This window comes from Epinephelus fuscoguttatus, linkage group LG2, assembly GCF_011397635.1.
Source record: "Epinephelus fuscoguttatus linkage group LG2, E.fuscoguttatus.final_Chr_v1".
NCBI classification, from domain to species: Eukaryota; Metazoa; Chordata; class Actinopteri; order Perciformes; family Serranidae; genus Epinephelus; species Epinephelus fuscoguttatus.
Genome location: NC_064753.1, coordinates 4234893 through 4257659, shown reverse-complemented (window position 1 = coordinate 4257659; position 22767 = coordinate 4234893). Strand labels below are relative to the sequence as shown.

The 22767-nt window shown below is 40.6% G+C and overlaps 1 protein-coding gene across 2 annotated transcripts in view; it reads right to left on the bottom strand.

Annotated features, from left to right (window-relative positions):
- The window catches only part of LOC125904965 (cell migration-inducing and hyaluronan-binding protein-like), a 430780-nt gene that overhangs the window by 190246 nt on the left and 217767 nt on the right, over positions 1–22767 (bottom strand). For both annotated transcript variants that reach the window (XM_049602687.1, XM_049602695.1), the window contains 2 exons: positions 20854–21090; positions 16878–17057 (listed from right to left, as the gene is read on the bottom strand). In XM_049602687.1, the coding sequence (XP_049458644.1) occupies positions 16878–17057; positions 20854–21090 (417 nt within the window). The remainder of the gene's footprint in view (positions 1–16877; positions 17058–20853; positions 21091–22767) is intronic.

Here is a 22767-nt window from a genome sequence, read left to right as displayed (position 1 = left end):
CCTTTTAACAGTTGGTATGTAGTTTCCATATTTGGACATCATGCGGTATGACCTTAAAAAAACAATATTAAGTTTTTTCTACAAATATAGATTTTGATTATAAATTTCACAGTAACCTTTTGTGGGTAGCTAGCTTGTTTTGTTTAGGTGGCTAATTCTTAGCCTCTTAACTTTGATTTAACTTGAAAATGTCATGTGGGGTGACCAAACATCATGTGGTGCGACCATTGCAGAGAACTTTCCTTGATAGATGTATGTCCTAAATTGGCCATTTTTGTTCTTTTATACTCAATTGATGATTTCTATAAATAACTTATTTTATTTTGGTGCAATTTGTAATACTTTTTTTGCAAATTGAGTATTTTTTTCCTAGTTTTTCAGAAACAATGGTTTGCTTAATTTTTGTACAACACGAGAAAAATTAAAAAAAATAATAATTAGAGCATGTAATCTAACTTTGGTAATTATACATTTATTACTAATTTATTACTTATTTATAACTTTTAATCTATTTTACCAGATGCCGCTGTCAAGCAAAGTCAAAACTGCTCGCCATAGGCAGCGTGTTAATTCTGACCCTGCAGCAAGAGCAGAGTACCTTTCAAGGAGAAGAGAAAGGTATCTGACAAATGAAAACTATAAATAAAGCAACAAGAAGTGTATATTGCCCTTGTGTGTTTAATTTCCTGAGAGAAATTCATTTTTGTTAACATGTTCATCTGCTGTCATGATTAGTCCAAAATAAAATTGACTCCAGCACCAAATGGCATGATGCTATCATGTTACTTCTTCAGCCACCAGAGAAGAAAACAGCAGAGAAAGATTCTATATGTGAAGTCAAGTGAGTTGCCAGAGAGAGAGAGAGAGAGAGAGAGAGAGAGAGAAAGAGAGAGAGAGAGAAGAAGAAAAAGAGAGAGAAATGGAAGGCTGCATCCTGTGCCTACAGAGAAAGGAAAAAGATGGCAAATGCTGTCTTAGACATCACACCACCATCTATGGAGGCCATCCCAGCAGTTCTGGTTGATGCAGATGTAGCCCAAGAGCAGCCAGAAAATGCAGGTCAAGCTGTGGTAGACCCCATAGCTCTGAATGAGGATTTTAATCCACCAGTGTCCTCCACACCAGACAGAGATCAGAGAAGGAATACACCTTCAGCTGAGAAACTTTGCAAAAAAATGCAGGAAGAGAAGTGTCAACTGAAAAAGCAGGTCTTACTTCTGAGGAACCAGCTAGCAGAGATGAAGAAAGAAAAAGATAAGTTCAGAAAGAATGAGGAGAGGTTAAGGGCAAGACAAAGAGTAGGCCTAAGTGAAAAATTTAAGCAAAGGGGGAGCAAGAAACTCTCAGCAGAGAGAAAGCAAGCTGTGATCAGTTTTCTCTCCAGAGATGAAAACAGTCATCTTTTAGCTGGAAAAAAAGACACCATCACCAAAAATAAACAGAAAATGCAAAGGAGAGTCTTAACAAAGCCTCTCACTGAGCTCCATGCCCAGTATCATAAAGAGGTGGAACAGCATCTCTCCATGTCTTACAGACAATTTGCCAGAAGACGGCCTTTTTACATCACAGAGCCGAAGACCAGGGACAGAGAAACATGTGCATGTATGGAACATGAAAATGTCCGTCTATTGGTTCACAAACTTGCCAAGAGAGGGCTGTTGAAGACAACCAGCATCTCAGAGTTACTGAGTATGATTGTGTGTGACCCTAAAAACAAAGCATGCATGGATCGTGTATGCACAAAGTGCTGCTTTAATGAAGTTGATTTTGCTAAGACTGACTGCACTGAGGTTTCTTGGGAACAATGGGAGCGGGTAACTTCAACAAATGGAGAGAAAACTTTCGCAAATGTTTTTAAACAAAAACACACAGGGACAATCCAGGACTTAAAAGAACTGTTCCACTCAAAGCTAGAAGCTTTAGCTATACACCAGTTCAACTGGATCCATCAAGCAGAGCAGTTTCATGACCTTAAACACAATCTCACAGAATCTGAAGCTGTTCTTCATATTGATTTTTCAGAAAACTATGCTTGCAAGATCAGCACAGAAATACAAGCATATCATTTTGGAGGCAGCCGAAAGCAATACACACCGCTGTCCTCTACACAGTCCATGGTACCAAATCATATGCAACACTGTCAGACAGCCTTCGACATGATGAGCGGGCAGTGTGGGCACACCTGGAGCCCATACTGAAAGAGCTACGGGCAACGTGTCCACAGATTACTGTTTTTCATGTTATTAGTGATGGACCTGTTACACAGTACAGGAACAAAGCCAACTTCTACCTCCTGAGTACTGTGCCTTTTCTTTCTGGATTCAAGAATATCACATGGAACTATTCCGAAAGGTCCCATGGAAAGGGTGCCCCAGATGGCATTGGTGGTGCCATAAAGAGGGATGCAGATCTCTATGTTCGTCGAGGAGGCGAACTGCAGACTCTGCTGGCCAAAAAATCGGGGTCAACCATTACTCACCATTGGATAAGCGAAGAGAGCATTAAGAAATATGATGAGATGATTCCAGAAAAATTGACGGCTGTGAAGGGAACCTTGAAGATACACCAGGTTTTGTCTTCACAAGCTGCACACATAAGTCATAGAGAGGTGTCATGCTTCTGCAAACATACAGAAATGAAGACATGCCTGTGTTACCAGCCAGTAAAAGTGGATCTAAGAGAAAACAAGATATACCACACTGAAGATCCAAGCACTCTTGAGCCACCAAGGGAACAAGCTAGTCTTCAAGACTTGAAGGGCAAGTTCGTGATTGCCAGGTGCTTCAGGTTGTGGGAGAGGAAGTCCAAGTTAGCTCCATGCGGCAGTCAGGTGAAAAAAACGTATTCATGTGGCCACAAACTCCTGCTATCATTTTTTACATGCAAAAAGATGTTCATGCTGTCATCGCAGAACCTGAGCCAGCAACCTCACGCTACTCAAAGTTGAGCAGCCAAGACTGGGCGAAGTTCAGGAATGCCTGGGGCTGAAAAAGTGCCAGCAGTAAAAGCATGTCCCACTTTCACGCGGACATTCCAAATCATCAGCTTGATGATTAGATTTGATTAAATGTTAAGTTTGATTAAATGTTTGTTAAGCTTGATTAAATGTTTGATTAAATGTTTGTTTTATTAAAAAAGTGTTCATGAAATGTTTGATTAAATAGCCTATTTGTGTTATTAAAAACATGTTTATGAAATGTTTGATTAGATGTTTGTTTTATTTAAAAAAAGTGTTTATGAAATGTTTGTGGACCAGAGAACATTAAATAAAATATAGTTTGAACTATTTTTGCTTGGAATTTATTGTGTTGATCTTTTTAAATGGATTTTTAAGGATATTCATATCCTTATGTCATATATTTGTCATCTGGAGCGACCACTCCTCATGTGGTGCGACCAATAATAGCATTAACTGCAATTAATTCAAAATAAAATACCTAATTTCTGATGCAGACATATTAATCCCTGATACACTATGTTTAGTTGAATGGTATTCTTAAAAGATTTTTATCAGTTTTATGCGATTTACAGAATAAATAAGTCTGAACTACATTTAAGAGGGGGATTGTGACATTATAGAACAAAATATGAGATCATTACTTACAAAAACTCGAAGAAATACAAATACTTTGTTTCTAAACACTTTAAATTACAGAGAACTTGTAAAATAAAATTTAAGTATATTAAGGAAATTAATTAATTTAAGATAAATCACGGTCGCACCACATGACATTTTTTTAAGGCCACGGCCAATTCATTGAGATGAAAAAACACTAAAATCACTTAATTTAAAGAATTCATATGAATTTATGGGTACAAAACAAAACAAATTCTTAATGTTTGAACAATGGCATTAGATATTCCTATTTTTTCTATTTTAAAATTGGCCTGTTGAAAATCCTTATACGTCATTGACCCAGGCCCTACCTCTTCCACCTCTGCATTAGCATAAAATCATGTGTGTGTTGTAGTCTCACATGACTGGGGTACTTGGCGTGTAAAATGGACAGTCAGGCGCTTAAAGGGATAGTGCACCCAAAAATGAAAGTTCAGCCATTATCTACTCACTCATATGCTGACGGAGACTCAGGTGAAGTTTTAGAGTCCTCATATCCCTTGCGGAGATTGGCGGGGGGAGCAGCTAGCACACCTAATGGCTGACGGCGACCCAGACTAAGGTCCAAGAACACAAAATTGAAACCACAAAGTATCTCCAACATGCCCATCCGAAGTGATCCAAGTGTCCTGAACCCCTGACATAAAAAGTTGTTTTGAAAAACGTCATTTGAACTCTGTTTTCAGCCTCACTGTAGCCTGTAGCTGAGGCTGAAAACAGAGTTCATATGACGTTTTTCGAAACAACTTTTTATGTCGGGGCTTCAGAACACTTGGATCACTACAGATGTTGGAGACATTTTGTGGTTTCAATTTTGTATTCTTGGACGTTAGTCTAGGGCGCCGTCAGCCATTGGGTGTGCTAGCCGCTCCCCCTGCTGACCTCCGCAAGGGATGTGAGGACTCTAAAACTTCACCTGAGTCTCCGTCGGCATATGGGCGAGTAGATAATGGCTGAATTTTCATTGTTGGGTGCACTATCCCTTTAACTTTGACTTCATACCTCAGTACTTTATTGAACATTCAAATCCACCGCGGAATGTACACTCAGACAGTTCACAGGACTTGAGCTTGATACATCACTCCGCCTCCGTATCACTGACTTCCAAGCAACAGTGTAAGTGCACGGCACTATACTACAGTGTTGAGAGCCACTAATTAAGGGTTTTAAGCCCGAAGGCTTAAATGTGTGATGTGTTTTTGCAAATTCCTGTGAGATGGTACATTGTAGAGATATGAAATTAACACCAATAATAATTGGAAGTTGTAAGCAAATGGTGCTCAAGAAATATAACGCCAATCGGCCAGATGGAGGCGCTAAGATTAAGGTCGAAGAAATTTTGTTTTGAAAGGCCAGCCCCTCGCACTTTGGATTGACTTGAAATTCGACACACATGTCCAGCTGAATGTTTTCTATGAATGTGTTAAGAACCTGACTACATATACTGCCATTTTGGATTTTTTGTAAAACACATTTTTGGCATCCCTTCCTAAACTGTAGGTCTAATTTGTAGTCAAAGAGTCTGTGGATCATCATTCAACCAAACTTATTAAAAGTTATGAAAAAAGCTTTTTGATATCTCATTGTGTTTTGATGACATTGACCAATGAACTTTAGAGAGGGGGTGGCTTAGCCCATAAAGGGACCTTACTCCTTAACCATTGAGCCAATCATTACAAAACTTAAATGAAATGTCCACATAAAAACCTGAATCATACCCTGAAAGTTTCATTCTAATTGACCACTAGTGGGCACTAGAAATGCAAAAAGTTTGTATCTCATAATCATCTACAGAGATTTGTACAAAATTATGTTTGCACCATTTAGGATCATGTCCCAGTCAATGCACAAAATTTGGAAATGACTGCTAAAAGAGGGCATGGCTTATTACAATAAATTTAAATTTCCATACATTCTATATTCCAAAAAATCATAATAAATCCCTAGTATGTCCTCCATAGCTGATTTTTTTTCAGCACATTCACTGAATTGTGACAAAACTCTGCCATGCTGCAACATTTTATATTTCATCTTATTATAAAACAAATGTCACCAAATATTTGACAATATACCTGAAATCAGCAGAATGATGTGAGATTTTTTTTTTTCAGAAGTTTATCACCAATGCTTTAACTGTAATTGATATCTCATTGCATTTGAATCTATAGACCAATGGACTCTAGAGGGGGCATGGCTCAGCACATAACTCCACATCGTTTGAGTCAATCATCACAAAACTTGCACATAATGTCTTAACAGGTACCAGGAACATATCATGAAATCATGACATTTATGTTGCAACTAAGGGGCACCACAAAGACAAAAAATGGGCATGTGATAACACAAATCAGACTATAAATCAGAAATGGATTGTCCAATCATTATAAAACTTGCACGGTATGTTAAGTAATAATGATGAACCACTTGTGTGAAATTATTTTGACATAGGTTAATGGGGGGCGCCACAAGTTCCAAACAAGTGCGGTGGTCTTTCGCAAAATTTGGCCATAAATCAGTGAGGGTTTGTTCAAACGTTACCAAACTGTGTGGACTTTTTAAACTAAGCCTTTGAAGCATGTCCCCAAAACGTTTCTGTAGTTTACCAACAGGAAACAACAATGTTTTCAAATAAGAGCGTCGCTGGGTAGAAATTTGGACGTAAATGAATGAGCATCTGTCTGATTGTCATAAAACCTGTTGGTAATCTTTAATGCTGTCGTCCTAAACTCTCAAAGGTCTTTATCCTACTCAGCTTTCAACTTAGGCCCATGCTGTCTTAAACCCTGGAATTGCTATATATATGTATATATATATATATATATATATATATATATACACATATATAATACATTCATATATTTAAAATGTTTTTTATCCAAAGAGACTGCTTCGCAGTGTCAATAGGTAGGCTCGCCTAGGGCACCAAATGTACCAAGGCCACCACTGCTTAAAGATATCAAGTACCAATACCCAGCCCTTTGTGACACCAACACAGTTTGGTTGGCACACAAATAATATCCCATGACTTGAAACCACATCTGCATACATTCCCCAGGTGAGTTTAAGTGAATTTTACTTAGGTGTGTTGCTGTGCTTTTCTCTGCTGCAACCAGCTCCTCTATGGCAGCTGCAGTAAACATATGCAAATTACATAACTGAGAATGTATTGCAGAGTCAACACTGTCTCATAAATTCCAGCTTATTAAAATGTCTGGGTGTGCCACAAATTACACCACCTCTCTCCTGATGACACCAGTGTTGGCCTGTTGGCAAAAATGTGGAGACAAGGCGACAAGAGTCATTAGGCAGGAATCCCTCTGTCGCCCTACCATCCCTCCCATCCATTTACTCTGTCCTCTACAGCATCCACAACTGTGGAGCAAAGTGCAAATTAGTAAATGAAATGTTAACTCATGCTGTCCTCATGTTTTTTTATGAAACCCTCTCAGTGTTTCCTGCGGTCTCCTCTGCAGCATTAAAAAAGTCGTATTGTGCTCATTTTCAGGGTCATATTTGTAATATTGGGGTCTAGTGGAATAGATTTAGGTGCTTTAATGTTCAAAATACACATTATTTCTCTTATACTACTGCCCATTTCAGCAGCACCTCTGTCTGAAACACTGTTTGAGCTTATGTCTTGCCTCCCCAGCAGCCCAGTCTGCTGTGATAGGTCAGCTCATCAGTCTGTTGTGATTGGTGCAACGCTTAGAGCAGATATCAGAAATTTCAGGCCCCATTTTGGCTACGCTAACAAGGCCATCAGTTCTCCCTAATTAATTTAAGCTGCAGTCGGACCCTCAACATGAAGAAACACAATAGACCCGAACCACCTTTGCTGTAAAGACTGTAGCAGGACGTTTCACAGTGGTAAGGTTTTATTTTGTAGCTGTCTTATATTTCAGCCATAACATGATAACTGTAACTTATCTGACATTACATCACAGTAACAACTGAGTGAGTGAAGTTGAAAACATGCTGCAAAAGAGTTCAAAAGGTTTCTCAAAATACAATTACTAGCCTACATTATGTGGAAACATAATAGCACTCACCTGTTATATGCAGTGGTGTAAAGCATAACTTCTTTTTTTAATCTAAGCAGGCTTATCTAAGATTAGATTAACATAGCCTGTGTTAGTTAATAATACCAAAGTTATCATATATTGGGCTACTCACACATTCCCTGTCAAAACCACACGGGTTTCAGCAATTTTACTATAGTAGATTGAGATGACAGATTTCTGTAGTATACAGGAACAAAAACATCCAAATTCCTAGATGTCTTAGCTGTCATGTTTACTGACACCATTCTTCTAAAATGTAGCTGCATTTTATAATCATGTTCACCTTATGTTTGTAATCTACAATATGTTCAGTGGACCAATGTATTTTTTGTAGTTTCTCCACATCTTTTATATAAAATCAAAGTTTCATGGCAAAACACATGTTGCTTCCTGAATCAATATTTCTTCTATGCAGTGATGTTGTCTCCTGAGCCTTTTTTTTTTTTACTTATTAGGTTTTGGGGGAATAAATCAGGTTCCAATTCATCCTACATGTTACACCATCCAGGCCTAGAGCTTAATTGCTTGAATCCGTACACCCTGCAGAACATCCACAACATTTATAGGTATGACAAAGGACCCTTATGGCATAGAATTGAAGAAGAGTACGTTTTTATGACATGTAATGAGCAACCTGATCTCACAGAAATACTTGAAATGACCACGTCCTCTTAACACCGCATTCCGTGGTGGCAGCACGTAATGGGTTGAAATTACGTGCCGGTACCACGGAAACAATGCCAATGTAAAGTCAATTAGGATCCTTTGTCGTGGTGGACACACGAATTCCCTGATTCAACAATGTCCTGTATACACACAAAAATACGAAAGTGTTCTTGATTTTAAAACAGCAAATATATTCCTCTGTTATAATTTCCCACCAATAATAATAATAACAACAACAACAACAATAATAATAACAATAACAACATGATAGTTCGGCTGTACTAGATATTTGAGATATGCAGTAGATTTACTTTTTTACGAGACTATTTGACAACTCTACGACCGGAATAATCACAGTCCCAAAAACACCATTTCTAGCACGTTCTACATCGGCATAAGGGTGAGTAGATAATTGGTGAATTTTCATGTTGGGTACACAGGTGTGTAAATCTAGGGTAACTAGCAGCTATCGCTCATTCATGACAGAGTCACGGAGGAGAAGGGGGGGAGGGGGGAGCTAGCTCCGTTGTGTTTGATAACATTGTTGAACATAAACAGAAGTGACGCCCAATGGTGCTTAGCGTGCCTTTAGTATTGAATTAAAGCCAAGTCCTTTCGAGTCATCTATCTCAAGTCAAAGTCAAGTCTTAAATCATGAATACAAAGTCAAAGTCAAGTCGAGTCTTTTATCAACATTAGTCAAGCAAGTCTCAAGTCATCATATTTGCAACTCGAGTCTGACTCGAGTCAAGTCATGTGACTCGAGTCCCCCATCTCTGGTGTACAGCCTAACGTTAGCTCCTACAGCCACCTACCCCACACTTCACTCAGAAGTAGATTCCTTGTTTATTTTTAAATAACAACTTCCAAACTCATAAAGCATACTTACAGGTTGTGATCCTGATTGTCCAGATTTGTCCAACAAAGTGAACTGCCCTGTTTTTCAGGAGTATGTATTGTATGTATTGTATGTATTGTATTGTATATGTATTGTATTGTATTGTAGCTTAATTCCTACACAAAAATGACAGTGTCAGGGCTTAAAGTGAAAAATTTGTCAATCGTTCTCCGTCTATAATTTTGCGTCCTACTTGAGCCATGCCCGCCTCTATTTATTTTTCACCCCTTTCTCCAGTTCTGCTGTGCCCTGTTTTTCAGGAGTAGGCTAACTGCTGTGAAAAATCCAGTTGTTAACTGTTGCCAGTTTGTGAAGCAGTACTCAGGAAAACAGAGGGAGGACAATAAAATGTCCAGGTTATATTGTTGAGCAGGGTTCAACGCTAAGGATTTTATTCACTTGCCCGGTCGGGCAAGTTGGTCAGAGATCTACTTGCCCAAAGTCAGTTTTTACTTGCCCTGTAAAAATTGTTCTTTTTACCTGGACAAGGGAAAGGGGTTTTTGAAGAGTGGTTTACAAAGGGTATTAAAACAATCGGAGACCTGTTTGAAGCAGAAACAATTATGTCTTTTCAGCAACTTCAGATTAAATATGGAATATCCTTCACATTCTTTTTTGCATATTTACAGATTAGACATTTTATATTCTCTGCCTGCAAGTTTCCTGATGATAAGTACGTTAGGAGCACTCTTGATGACCTTCTTCTCATTCCAAATATTACAAAAAAGTTTATTTCCATTTTTTATCAGAAGCTACAGTCCTTGGACAAATATAACATTGATAAAATTATTAGTACATGGGAGAAGGACCTAGGAATCCAATCTAGCCAGGAAGAGTGGTCTAAGATATTTTCACTGTCAAGTAAAATATTCTTATGTAATCGGTTAAATGAGAGCCAATACCGTATATTTCACAGGCTACAACGTACACCCCAGTTTCTCAATAAATGCAACTCCAATATATCTCCCATGTGTAAAAAATGTAAGAAAGAGTTGGGAACTTATTTTCACTTAATATGGAAATGCCCTTTTATTGCACATTTTTGGAAAAATATTAAAAAAGAGCTTTGTACAATCTTGGGCATGGACATTAAAAGGGAAACTGCATTGTTTCTGTTGGGATTCTCTCTAGAAGGTCTCGATCTTAACCCCTCTCAGTACACTCTTATAACAAAACTCCTGTTACTAGCTAGACGATGTATTTTGTTCCAATGGATTAAAGACAAACCCCCAACAGTAACACAGTGGTACAGAGAAATTTATAAGGTCTTACCAATGGAAAGTTTCTCTGCTACCTTAGGGGGGAACAATACTTTTTTTTTTTTTTTTTTAAATCTGGCAACCAATTTTAGAGGATCTGCCATATGAAATGAGAGGGGTGGATTAACTCTCAGAATGAATTCCAATTGATTTTGTAATTTTAATTTAAGATTTAAGAATGTATTTTCTCATCAACCCCCTTTTCCTTGAAAACTTGTGACCTAACACAGGAATGGAGTTTCTTTGTTTGTTTGTATGTTTGACTTTCTTTCTGTTGTCCTGTTTTGTTTTTCTGTTTCCTTTTGCATTCTGAAAATTAAAATCAATAAAATATATATATATATATATATATATATATATATATATATATATATATATATATAAAATGTTTAATTTAAACGGCTATCAAATAACAAAGACTGCAGTTATTTTTATGTTATGTAATCTTTATTCACACTGTATTTATTAATTAAAACAACATATGTCATGTATTGTAGCTTAATTCCTACACAAAAATGACAGTGTCAGGGCTTAAAGTGAAAAATTTGTCAATCGTTCTCCGTCTATAATTTTGCGTCCTACTTGAGCCATGCCCGCCTCTATTTATTTTTCACCCCTTTCTCCAGTTCTGCTGTATTAACACCGGGTTTAATATATTTTGCTTCCATCTCTCTGCCCTGCTCTACTCTACTTCAATGCTACTTAGCTCTCTCTCTAGTCTACCAGTAGACTACCACATCCACCTGTTGCACAAAACGCACACAACAGTGTTTCCCCTAGGATGGAGCTGTAGCAGCGGAGGTGAAGCACACGCATGAAAAATAATTTTCACATGCGTGAAACTTTTTTGTATGCTTGCAAAGCACAGCCTGCTGGGATGTTTCTATGTATCTACTGGCACCAGAAGGGCTCTTTAGGACTAAGTACGTACAGTACATTTGTGCACAGTAATGAGCAGGTAAAATGTCTGTCTAGCTTACATATGAGGTGTCTCAAGATTTAGGAACATACAATTTTATTGAATATAATAAAAGTAAAAAGTCACTTGACATGCTGCTGTTTTGTGCTAAGACCTATTTGTGCTGGAAGTTGTTATTTATGTGACAACGCCTGAACGCAAGACAAGCTCAGCACGAGTGCCGTGCTGCGCTGCTGTGCGAGCAGCGTGTTTGTCTGTGCGTAACAGCAGTCTGTTGGTTATTTACACAGTGTCCATAACAATAACTTTGTCAGCTGACAAACTGCACCGGGCTCGGGGTCAGGTTGGGTCAGGAAAATGTGGCCCGAGCCGCTCTAGCGTGATCACCTGTGTGTGTGGCGGAACTCCGCTGTGCACGATACAGAGAGCAGAGGAGAATTGTTAACGCGTGACCATGTAGAGGCAGAAATGACACGATGACATAACACCATAAATAGTATATTAGTTATGTTATTATATGAAACGTCCGTCGCGCAAAATAATATCAATGGGGGCTGTGGGCAGGACATTGTTACACAGCTGTGCCTGTGACTTCAGGCAGAAAGACCGCTGCATCAGAGCCGAAGAGCACGTTTTAAAATACATTTATTTTATCAATTAGTTATTAACTTTTACTATTTTTAGCAACTTGCCCGATCGGGCAGGTGAGTTGTTAGTTTACATACCCGACCTTGAGTTTTACTTGCTCCGGGCAATTGGGCAATCGTTATTGTTGAGCCCTGTTGAGGAATAGTGGTATAAATAAATTCCAACAACTTATTCTTCATCTCTTCATCCTTTGGCAGTCCAAACAAGGGTAATTTGCAGTCACAAATCTCCCCAACAGCTCCTCAACAGTTCAAACTCTGCCCTGCTGCTCCAGCTCTGTTTGTTTCGGTTTGTTTGAGGGTCAGCTCAGTGGCCCACAGGTGGGCATTGTGTGCATAGATCATGTGTTACATAGTGATGCAACCAAGTTACGGAAGTAAAGGCAGGAATGCAAACCAGGCGTTTCAGGCAGCCAAGGAGCTACAGTATGTGTCTATGGGGAGAGACAGCTCCCTTTAGCCTGGACGATAAAAAATGTCATATAAATCACTAAAGAATAGGGAAAAACCCAAAAGCATAATAGGCCGTCTTTAAGTTTCATAAGACCGCCTGGTTTGGAAGCTAACCACAGGGCCAGCCAGGATTCACCAGGATCTTCTCTCCACAGTAAGGTCTCTGACATTGTACTTAATCAGCACTGTGAAAAACAAAACACATTCACACAAGTTTGTGGTTTACTAGGCAAAGTCACCTATCCAATGGTTCTGCATTCTTTTTAAGAAAAACAAAGGAGCACAGTTGAGTCTTGTTTGAGGAATTTGTCAGTGTGCAGGTCTTCTCAGTTTTATCCACTCTGATAGCCCTGATGTCAGAAAATCTAAGACCTCTCCAGGGATTTTGTTATTACGGCATGATTCAGTTTCCATTTCCCATGCATTCCTAACATACCAATTCTCTCTCTCTCTCTCTCTCTCTCTCTCTCTCTCTCTCTCTCTCACTCACTCACTCACTCACTCACTCACACACTCACTCACACACACACAAACACACACACACACACACACACACACACTTTCCTACACATTTTTTGCAGTGTGAGATACAGCATAAAAGGCACAAAGGTACTTTAAATGACATATTTCCCCACGTGTGTGTATCAAGGTCTTATGTCTACACTTTTGCTGCTAGGTAGGGCTGACTAAAGGTCCTCTACTTTGTTGTTTTCATATCAGCTGAGAGACACAGTTAGAGACTGGCTGGTGGCAGGGCCGGAGTGGGACTCATTTTCAGCCCTGGAGTTTCATGCCTCAGACTGGCCAACTTTAGATCACAACCTATTATAACCTTACATGTTAAGTCTACAATAGTGCACTGTTCTCTAAAGCCTTGTAATTCAGTGTATTTTTCTAAAATATTTCCAATTCAGTAAGTAAGGGTTAAGTAAGGGTTGCTTCACAATGTAGATTTATTTCAACATGAGTGCACATCTCCAACATTATTCTTTACAACACAACATCCTTTTCAACAATATCAGAACCTATATTCTGTTCAAATAAGTGCTCACAGATATCAAAACCTTAAAAATGAAATAAAAGAATAAATAAAAATATTAAATATTAAATCTGAAAAAGTAAAAAATAAAATAAAAAGAGTTGCACTCTCTACTAACACTATCTCTCAGGGTTTTCCCTGGGTTTTTTCGAGACCAAGGTGGCAAAGGCCTGTGGTGGGGGGCATCTTGACAGCTGTACTTTTAGATACAGTCCCCCCCCTCTATTAAATATAAAAGGAGGCCCCCACATGCTTGAGCTTTACACTGCTGACTTGTATAATCAGAACAGACATGTACTGTGATTTTCAGCCTTCTATGATTATATTTACCCTTTACAGCAGGCGCATCCTGGCAGCTGAGAATATTACTGTCAGGTATTGTCCCCCCTCTATTAAATATGAAAGGAGGCTGAAAATCACAGGACTTGTCTGTTCTGATGATACAAGCCAGCGGAAATGAAATGTGTGTTTCTCTTCTATAAGTAAGTAAGTAAGTAAATTTATTTATATAGCACTTCTCACAGAGAGACTCACAAAGTGCTTCACAAATTAAAATACAAAAAATACAATAACAGAAACAATGCAAATACACAAAAACAAATAAAAAAATTAAAGTGCAGCGAAATACAGAGATGATAAAATGGACAATTAATGGAACACATGCCTAAACAGATGTGTTTTTAACTGCCTTTTAAAAATGTCCATGGAAGAGGCCGCTCTCAGCTCATGAGGTAGTGCATTCCACCATTTTGGTGCAACAGCCTTAAAGGCTCTATCACCTTTGGTCTTTAATCTTGTGTGAGGGACAGTAAGTAGATGGCCTTCAGCAGACCACAGTGACCTGACAGGACAGTGAAAGGACACCAGATCCGTCAAGTATGCAGGTGCTTGACCATGGAGGGCTCTGTAAGTGATGGTTAAAATCTTGTGCTGGATCCTGAAATTAACAAGAAGCCAGTGCAACGATGCCAGGACTGGAGTGATATGAGTGAACTTATGAGATCTGGACAGAAGCCTGGCGGCAGCGTTCTGGACCAGCTGGAGGCGGTCTAATGAAGTTTTATTTAGACAGGTGAAAAGAGAATTACAGTAATCCAGACGTGAGGAAATAAAAGCATGGATGATCATTTCTAGCTCGGAATGAGTTAACATGGATCTGAGTTTGGAAATGTTTTTGAGGTGGAAAAAGCAGGAGCAAATGACAGTTTTGATGTGGTCATCAAAGAGTATGGCCTGATCAAATGTGACCCCAAGGTTTCTCAACTTGGGGCACACATTTGCACTGAGGGACCCTAAGCAGCTGGCCACTTTAGATGCTGAGGCTTCAGGTGCAATAATTAAAATCTCAGTTTTGGCTGCATTCAACTGAAGGGAGTTAGTAGCGATCCAGTCCTTAATTACATTCATACAATCATACAGTGAGTCAATTCATTGGTCCTATCAGGGTTAAAAGAAAAATATAACTGGAGGTCATCCGCATACATATGGTATGAGATGCCTTCAAAATTGCTGATGACATCTCTGAGAGGGAGCATGTATAGCGTAAAGAGGATAGGCCCAAGCACTGAACCATGGGGCACCCCGCAAGAAAGGGGGGCAAACTCTGATTTATGAGGGCCAACAGCCACAGAAAAGGATCGATCAGACAGATAGGATTTAAACCAATGAAGGGCGGTCCCTGAGATTCCTATCCTGTCCCTCAGCCTGTCTAAAAGGATGTGGTGATCAACAGTGTCAAAAGCTGCACTGAGATCAAGCAGAACCAGGATAGTGGATTTACCGGCATTGGAGGCCATCATGATGTCATTGGAGACCTTGAGAAGTGCAGTTTCTGTGGAATGTAACTGACGATAACCGGACTGAAATTTATCCTGTTTATCCTGTTATCTATAATGCACATTCTACATCTCGGAGGCGCCGTCTTTCCACATACGGGGTTCCTTCGCCTTTCAAATGGGGCAGAGCTCCGTGGGTAACAGTAGGAGAGACACAGCCCGAGGGGGAACTGAGATCTGACACAACACTGGAAGGAGAAGCAGGTCCGTGGAGATGCGCGCCAGCCAAAAAAACAAGCATCGCACCGAATGCGTGCAGCTACAGCATCACTTTGGGTTGTGAGCGCGCATGACACGCGTCTACATTGAAAGTAATGGGTTTGTGCGTGTGAAAGACGCTACATCTGAACACCCCACATGCACATTCACATCAGGGTGAGTCTGCAAAAAAAAAAAAAAAAAAAAGCTGACAGTGGAGGCGTCCCAGGGACAGCGGTAGCAGTCCAGTGTCCTAACTGAACACTGGCCCAATAAAAAAACAAAAAAACTGAACACCGGCCCTCGCGGCCCAAATGTGCCGGTCCTCCCGATTAGCCACTCCGGGCCTGGCTGGTGGACAGAGCCAGATACTTTTCTCAGGAATTGTTGGAGACCAAACCAGAGCTAAAAGGACAGGTAATGGTTTTATGCTGGACAGCATTTAATGTTTGTGCATCCACTACCCACGGCCAACTACCACTGTCCTTTACAGCAGACGAGGTGAGGGCAGAGCTCAGGTGACTGCGTACAGGGAAAGCTGCGGGCCCGGATGGAGTGTGTCCAAGGCTCCTGAAAGACAGCTAGCAGAGCCCCTTTCATGGCTCTTTAACAGGAGTTTTCAAACAAGCAAAGTCCCAGTGCGGTAAAAAACATCTTGTCTTGTACTGGTGCCCAAAGTGGGGCGCCCGGCTGAGTTAAATTACTACTGACTGGTGGCCTTAACATCACACATTATGAAGACCCTGGAGCGCCTGGTCCACCGTTACATGTTTGTGTATCGGGAGAATAAAAAAATCTATATTATGTAACACCACCTATGACCTCAATAGTAAACATTTAACTGAGAGTATAAGGTTAAAAAACTGTATAGCAGAGCTTTTAAATTAATTCTAACAGATTATGCAGGTGTTAATAAGAAATAGTGTATTGAAAATCATTAAGTACCGAAACGTCCCTAGAAGCTTCAGTGATTACAGTAATTAGAAAAAGACAAAGGGATTAATTAAAAAGACAATTATACACTGTGACTCACCTGAGGTTGTAACATCACAGCAAATAATTCAACTCTAATTCACAGCAATCTATAAAAAGAATGCTCTACAGAATATAGTGCTTTTCTCTCTTGACATCATGTGACTGATCAGCATCTTTTGTCAATCTATTATTACTTTGACTATGAACATTGGTTTTATCTTTGTTTCAGAAAACTAAAGTTAAATTTTCAATCACAAATTGCCAGAGGTAAAAGTGATTTAGTTTTCAAAAACAATATTTTGTGAGCTCACCGAAATCCCAGACTGTTGATGTGTTGGCTGCCCAGCCTGGAGAGGCTCTTCTTGGCCGAGTCCTCCAAGTTGTTGGAGCCCTCGTCATTGACCACCATGGCCAGTATGACTCCCATCTCCACACCATCCACATACTTTGCAAGGCGGCGACTCTCATCCTTACTACGATATGTGTCAAACCTGTCGGAGCAAAGGAAGGGGTGTTTACATGTCATGTTCAGTAGACAGCAACAACTAATGTGAGTTTGTATTATCTTGTATTTTTTCCAATCCTTTGCCCAACTACAAATACTTTTGTCAACTTAAATGTGATGATTTTTCCTGGAGTGAAAATTCCATTACAAAAAGTGACATACTGCCTGTGTTCACATTTCTATGAAAGCTGTACACCACCAGACCCAGTGTAATGTAACTGAATTCCTCATTGTACAGTATATCATTAGATAACAATTATAAACACAGTTAACAAAGCCGCTTTGGGGTATCATGATTACTTCATTTCAAACATACTATGGCATAGAAACACAAGGAAGATTATAGGGCAAAAAAATTAAAATGCCATGGAATGATGCATGTTTTGGGGATGACATGATGTAAATATAGGACATGAAGCGTTTATATCTGCATGTACACTAGTTCAACCCTGGTGTGACAGGTGTAAAAGAGGTGCATCACACTTGAAATTAGAAAACCCTCTGAAATCAAAACGAATACTTAATTGATTTCATTAATTTCTCACCATGTTAAATACATAACTGTTGGCAAACCACTTTATATCACTTTTAATGCACAATTTATGCTACCATTAAAGCCAAGAAATGTGCACAGGTGTCAAAAAAAAAAATACTGCAGGTATGGTAACAATGTGTGTGTTTTTTTTGTGCAAATTAATAATGTCATTATCAGGTTTAAAAATCAAGGTACCAGATTCATAAAAAGGACACCTACACAAACTTATTTATTTACTACACTGACATGTACATCAAATGTGTAAATGACTCAAAATAGGAATGTGAAAGGACACAAAACACTAATTATTTATCATGGTCCATGTGCGCTCTTCCTACCTCTATCTTACACAACGCTATTATGTGCTGAATTGTCTCACGAGCATCTTTGCACAGCCTGCACCTGGCGTCCTGTCTGCTGAGATAGACCCCTGCTTCTATTGATCTTGTTCTAAGTGCTTGTTCTTGTGCTGTCATGATTGGTGCTTCTGTACTGTCTTTGAGTCCAGGCATTTCCAGCCACATTCTTTCGGTGGTACATGCTGCCTAGGGGCTTGTTCTTCCATGATGATTCATCTTCCTCTTCTGTATTCTGGGGTTTCTGCTGCCTGAGGTATTCACTTTGCAGCTCATCTTTGGGGGCCATCTTCCTGATGTATTCCTGGATCTTGGTTGTTTCGTCCTAGACAGTGGCTCTGATGCTCACCAGTCCTCGGACCCCCTCACTACACTTATACCCCTTTTCCACCAAAGCAGTTCCAGTGCTGGTTCGGGGCCAGTGCTTAATTTGGAACCAGTTTTCCTGTTTCGACAGACAAAAGAACTGGCTCTGGGCCAGAAAAAACAGTTCCAGAATGGTACCACTTCTTTGCTGGACTAGAAGAACAAACCACATACGTCACGGGGAAGGGGACGGGGTTATTGAGACCAGCAACAAAGATAAGCAACAAGCTTATAAAATTAAAAAAAGATTACCGGGACCAAAAGAAGGACTGCTTCCCCAATAATAAACCCTGGGTTAACAATAACATCAAACAGCTCCTCAACCAGAAAAAGCTAGCGTTCAAGCAAGGGAACAAGGAGAGGCTTAGGGAGGTTCAACATGAGCTGAAGGGGAGACTGACACAGTAAAAGGTGGACAAAAAAAAAAGGTGGAAAGTATAGGCCCGAACATACTTGGGCAGAACGTACGCGGAACGGACTCCACAGAGGTCCACGCGGACTCAAAGTGGATGTCCGCAAGCCCTGTGCGAGCAAAGCTCAGATTTTACGACCGCGCACCCGTGACTGTTCGGCATGTATTTTTCACATCGCAGGGATTTTTCACGGACAATTTTTCAGGAAACTACAACATGGAAGTGCACTTGACTATGAAAGCCCGAATGACTGCGGACATTCCTCGCGGAGTCCACTCCACTTAGAGTACGCCCGAGTATGTTCAGGCCTTAAGCTGCAGCACAACATCAGAGAGGTGTGGAGGGGAATGAAGAACATCACAGGCTATTCAAAGAAGACTAGCCAGGTTATGGATGGTGATGTGGACAAAGCCAACAACTTCAACCTGTTCTTTAACAGGTTTGATGGAGGGGGCAGTGTACACCCAACCCCTGCATCCATCCCCCCTTCCACAGTGTCACCTGCTGCTGCTGCTCCTGCTCCACTGTCACCTGGAAGTAGCCCCTTCCCCACTACTGCAGCTACAGCTACAACATCCACTACCCACGGCCAACTACCACTGTCCTTTACAGCAGACGAGGTGAGGGCAGAGCTCAGGTGACTGCGTACAGGGAAAGCTGCGGGCCCGGATGGAGTGTGTCCAAGGCTCCTGAAAGACAGCTAGCAGAGCCCCTTTCATGGCTCTTTAACAGGAGTTTTCAAACAAGCAAAGTCCCAGTGCGGTAAAAAACATCTTGTCTTGTACTGGTGCCCAAAGTGGGGCGCCCGGCTGAGTTAAATTACTACTGACTGGTGGCCTTAACATCACACATTATGAAGACCCTGGAGCGCCTGGTCCACCGTTACCTGAAGTCACAGGTCATTGATGCTGTGGACCCATCCAGTTTGGCTATCAGCACATGGGAGTGGAAGATGCGGTTCTTTACATGCTTCACCGGGTCTACACCTACTTGGAGGAGCCAGGGTGTTGTGTGAGGGTCCTTTTCCTTGACTTTTCAAGTGCTTTTAATAATATCCAGTCCCCCATACTGAGAGACTGGTAGGAGGGGATGGGAGTAGATCGTTTCCTGACCTCCTGGATAACAGACTACCTGACAGAGTGGCCTCAGTATGTCAGGCTTGGAAGTTGTGTCTCTGGGATGGTCAGAAGCAGCACTGGTGCTCCACAGGGAACTGTTTTAGCACTGTTTCTGTTCACACGAGTCCTGGCACATAGAAGAATACTCTGATGATTCAGCTATTGTGGCTTGTATCCGGAGCGATCAGGAACAGGAGTACAGGGACCTTGTGGATGCCTTCAGGGACTGGTGCAGTAAGTGCTGTTTCCACTTGAACACAGCCAAAACCAAGGAGATGATGGTGGATTTCAGAACAAAGAGGTCACTCCATCAGTCAGTGCACTTCTCTACGCTGCAGTGTGTTGGGGGAGCAGCTTGACAGACAAAAACACCGAGCGTTTGGACAGGCTGGTTAAAAAAGCTGGCTCAGTGCTCGGCAGGAGATTGGATCCACTAAGAACTGTGGTGGAGAGGGGCACACTGAACAAACTGAAAGCTATAATGTACAATAGCAGAAACCCTCTCCACAGCCTCCTGGAGCGACAGAGGAGCAGCAGCAGCAGTCAGCTCATCTCACTGCATTGCAGAACAGAGCGTTTCAGAAGATCCTTCGTCCCCACAGCAATAAGACTGTTTAATACCTCCTGAATCCAGTCACACACACTAACAAATTTTCACAACTGGACTGGACTGTGTAATGGACAATTTTATTTTAATGTAACCTCTATTTATGCACTTATTTTAATGTTGTTGTTTTTTTTTTTGGTCTTCTATGAGCTGTTGGACAGCTGAATTTTGGGATAAATAATGTTCTTTCTGTTCTATTCCATTCTATTCTATTCTATTATATTCTATTAAACAATGCCAGAACTTTTAGAGTCATATTTTTTACCCTCATTACAACCCTGTGGTTAAACAGCTTATGAGATGTCAGCCACCATGTCAATTCTGTTTAATATAAATGTCTCAGGATTGGTCAGCAGCTGGGACGCAGAATCTGCTTTGAAGCCTTACCTGTCATTATGCAGCACCTGTCCGGTCTTGGGGTCCATAATGTGGACGATGATGCCTCGATTCCCCCAACTTCTCTCGAACAGGTAGTTGTTTTGGTTGCTCTCTCCAGGATGGAGGGTCTTGTTGAGAAATGTCCATGACAGTTTCTTTTGTCCGTGGATCTCTAGTGTCCCTCCTGTCCCCACACCAATGTACTTCCTCCCAAAATAGCTGTGTTCTGTATCACTGTCATCCAATCTAAGAACAGTATGGGAAGATTAAAAACATTTTAATGTCTCTCCGCAAGTGACATTAGAGCCAAAGAAGTAAGCTTCAGTGTCTGCATTAGTGACCCTAATGTAGACATCACATGTCAACCATATTTCAGAGGATTTTCAAAAAAATGGCAAAAAGGCATTAAGTCCACTAGTTTTTACTGAAGACTTAAAACCTGAGTTTTCTCTTAAAATCAGCTAAAAAGTGTCTTTCAAAGCTCCTTTGGGTAGCATCACTCCATAGTCAATGTCAGCATATGAATGATAGGGATTGTCAGCTGAGGGAATACATTATAAAGCCAATTTGGCCGACTTGTTGAGCCGTGATAATACAAACAGAATGACAGTCATTCTTTTTCTATTAACATTTAAAACACACACCCCAACAAAGCCATGCATCTACAATAGTGCTTGCAGTATTTATCACTTCACATTCTTTTTACACAGGAACCTACAGTACATCACTGAGTAAGAACATTATTTTATTTTAACTGCAAGGCTGTTGTTGCTCCGAATATGTTTGTGATCTATGGTCCATTTGCCTAACTGTACTTTCAAACCAGAAGCTTCCAAAGAGGCAAAGTCTTTTGCGGACACCCAAGAAGCATGACTGTCAAAAATATTTGTGGCTGCTTTAGTCGCTCTAGTCGCTCATCACTTAAAGGGAAATTTTGGTTTGTTTCAACCCATCTCCTATCGTCCTAAATTTGTTTCAAGTGACTAGTGACATAGAAATAATAGTTATATATATATATATATATATATATACACACTCTTGGCATTCTCTCCATGAGCTTCAAGAGGTAGTCACCTGAAATGGTTTCCACTTCACAGGTGTGCCTTATCAGGGTTAATTAGTGGAATTTCTTGCTTTATCAATGGGGTTGGGACCATCAGTTGTGTTGTGCAGAAGTCAGGTTAATACACAGCCGACAGCCCTATCGGACAACTGTTAAAATTCATATTATGGCAAGAACCAATCAGCTGACTAAAGAAAAATGAGTGGCCATCATTACTTTAAGAAATGAAGGTCAGTCAGTCTGGAAAATTGCAAAAACTTTAAATGTGTCCCCAAGTGGAGTCGCAAAAACCATCAAGCGCTACAACAAAACTGGCACACATGAGGACCAACCCAGGAAAGGAAGACCAAGAGTCACCTCTGCTTCTGAGGATAAGTTCATCCGAGTCACCAGCCTCAGAAATCGCAAGTTAACAGCAGCTCAGATCAGAGACCAGATGAATGCCACACAGAGTTCTAGCAGCAGACCCATCTCTAGAACAACTGTTAAGAGGAGACTGCGTGAATCAGGCCTTCATGGTCAAATAGCTGCTAGGAAACCACTGCTAAGGAGAGGCAACAAGCAGAAGAGATTTGTTTGGGCCAAGAAACACAAGGAATGGACATTAGACCAGTGGAAATCTGTGCTTTGGTCTGATGAGTCCAAATTTGAGATCTTTGGTTCCAACCTCCGTGTCTTTGTGAGACGCAGAAAAGGTGAACGGATGGATTCCACATGCCTGGTTCCCACTGTGAAGCATGGAGGAGGAGGTGTGATGGTGTGGGGGTGTTTTGCTGGTGACACTGTTGGGGATTTATTCAAAATTGAAGGCACACTGAACCAGCATGGCTACCACAGCATCCCGCAGCGACATGCCATCC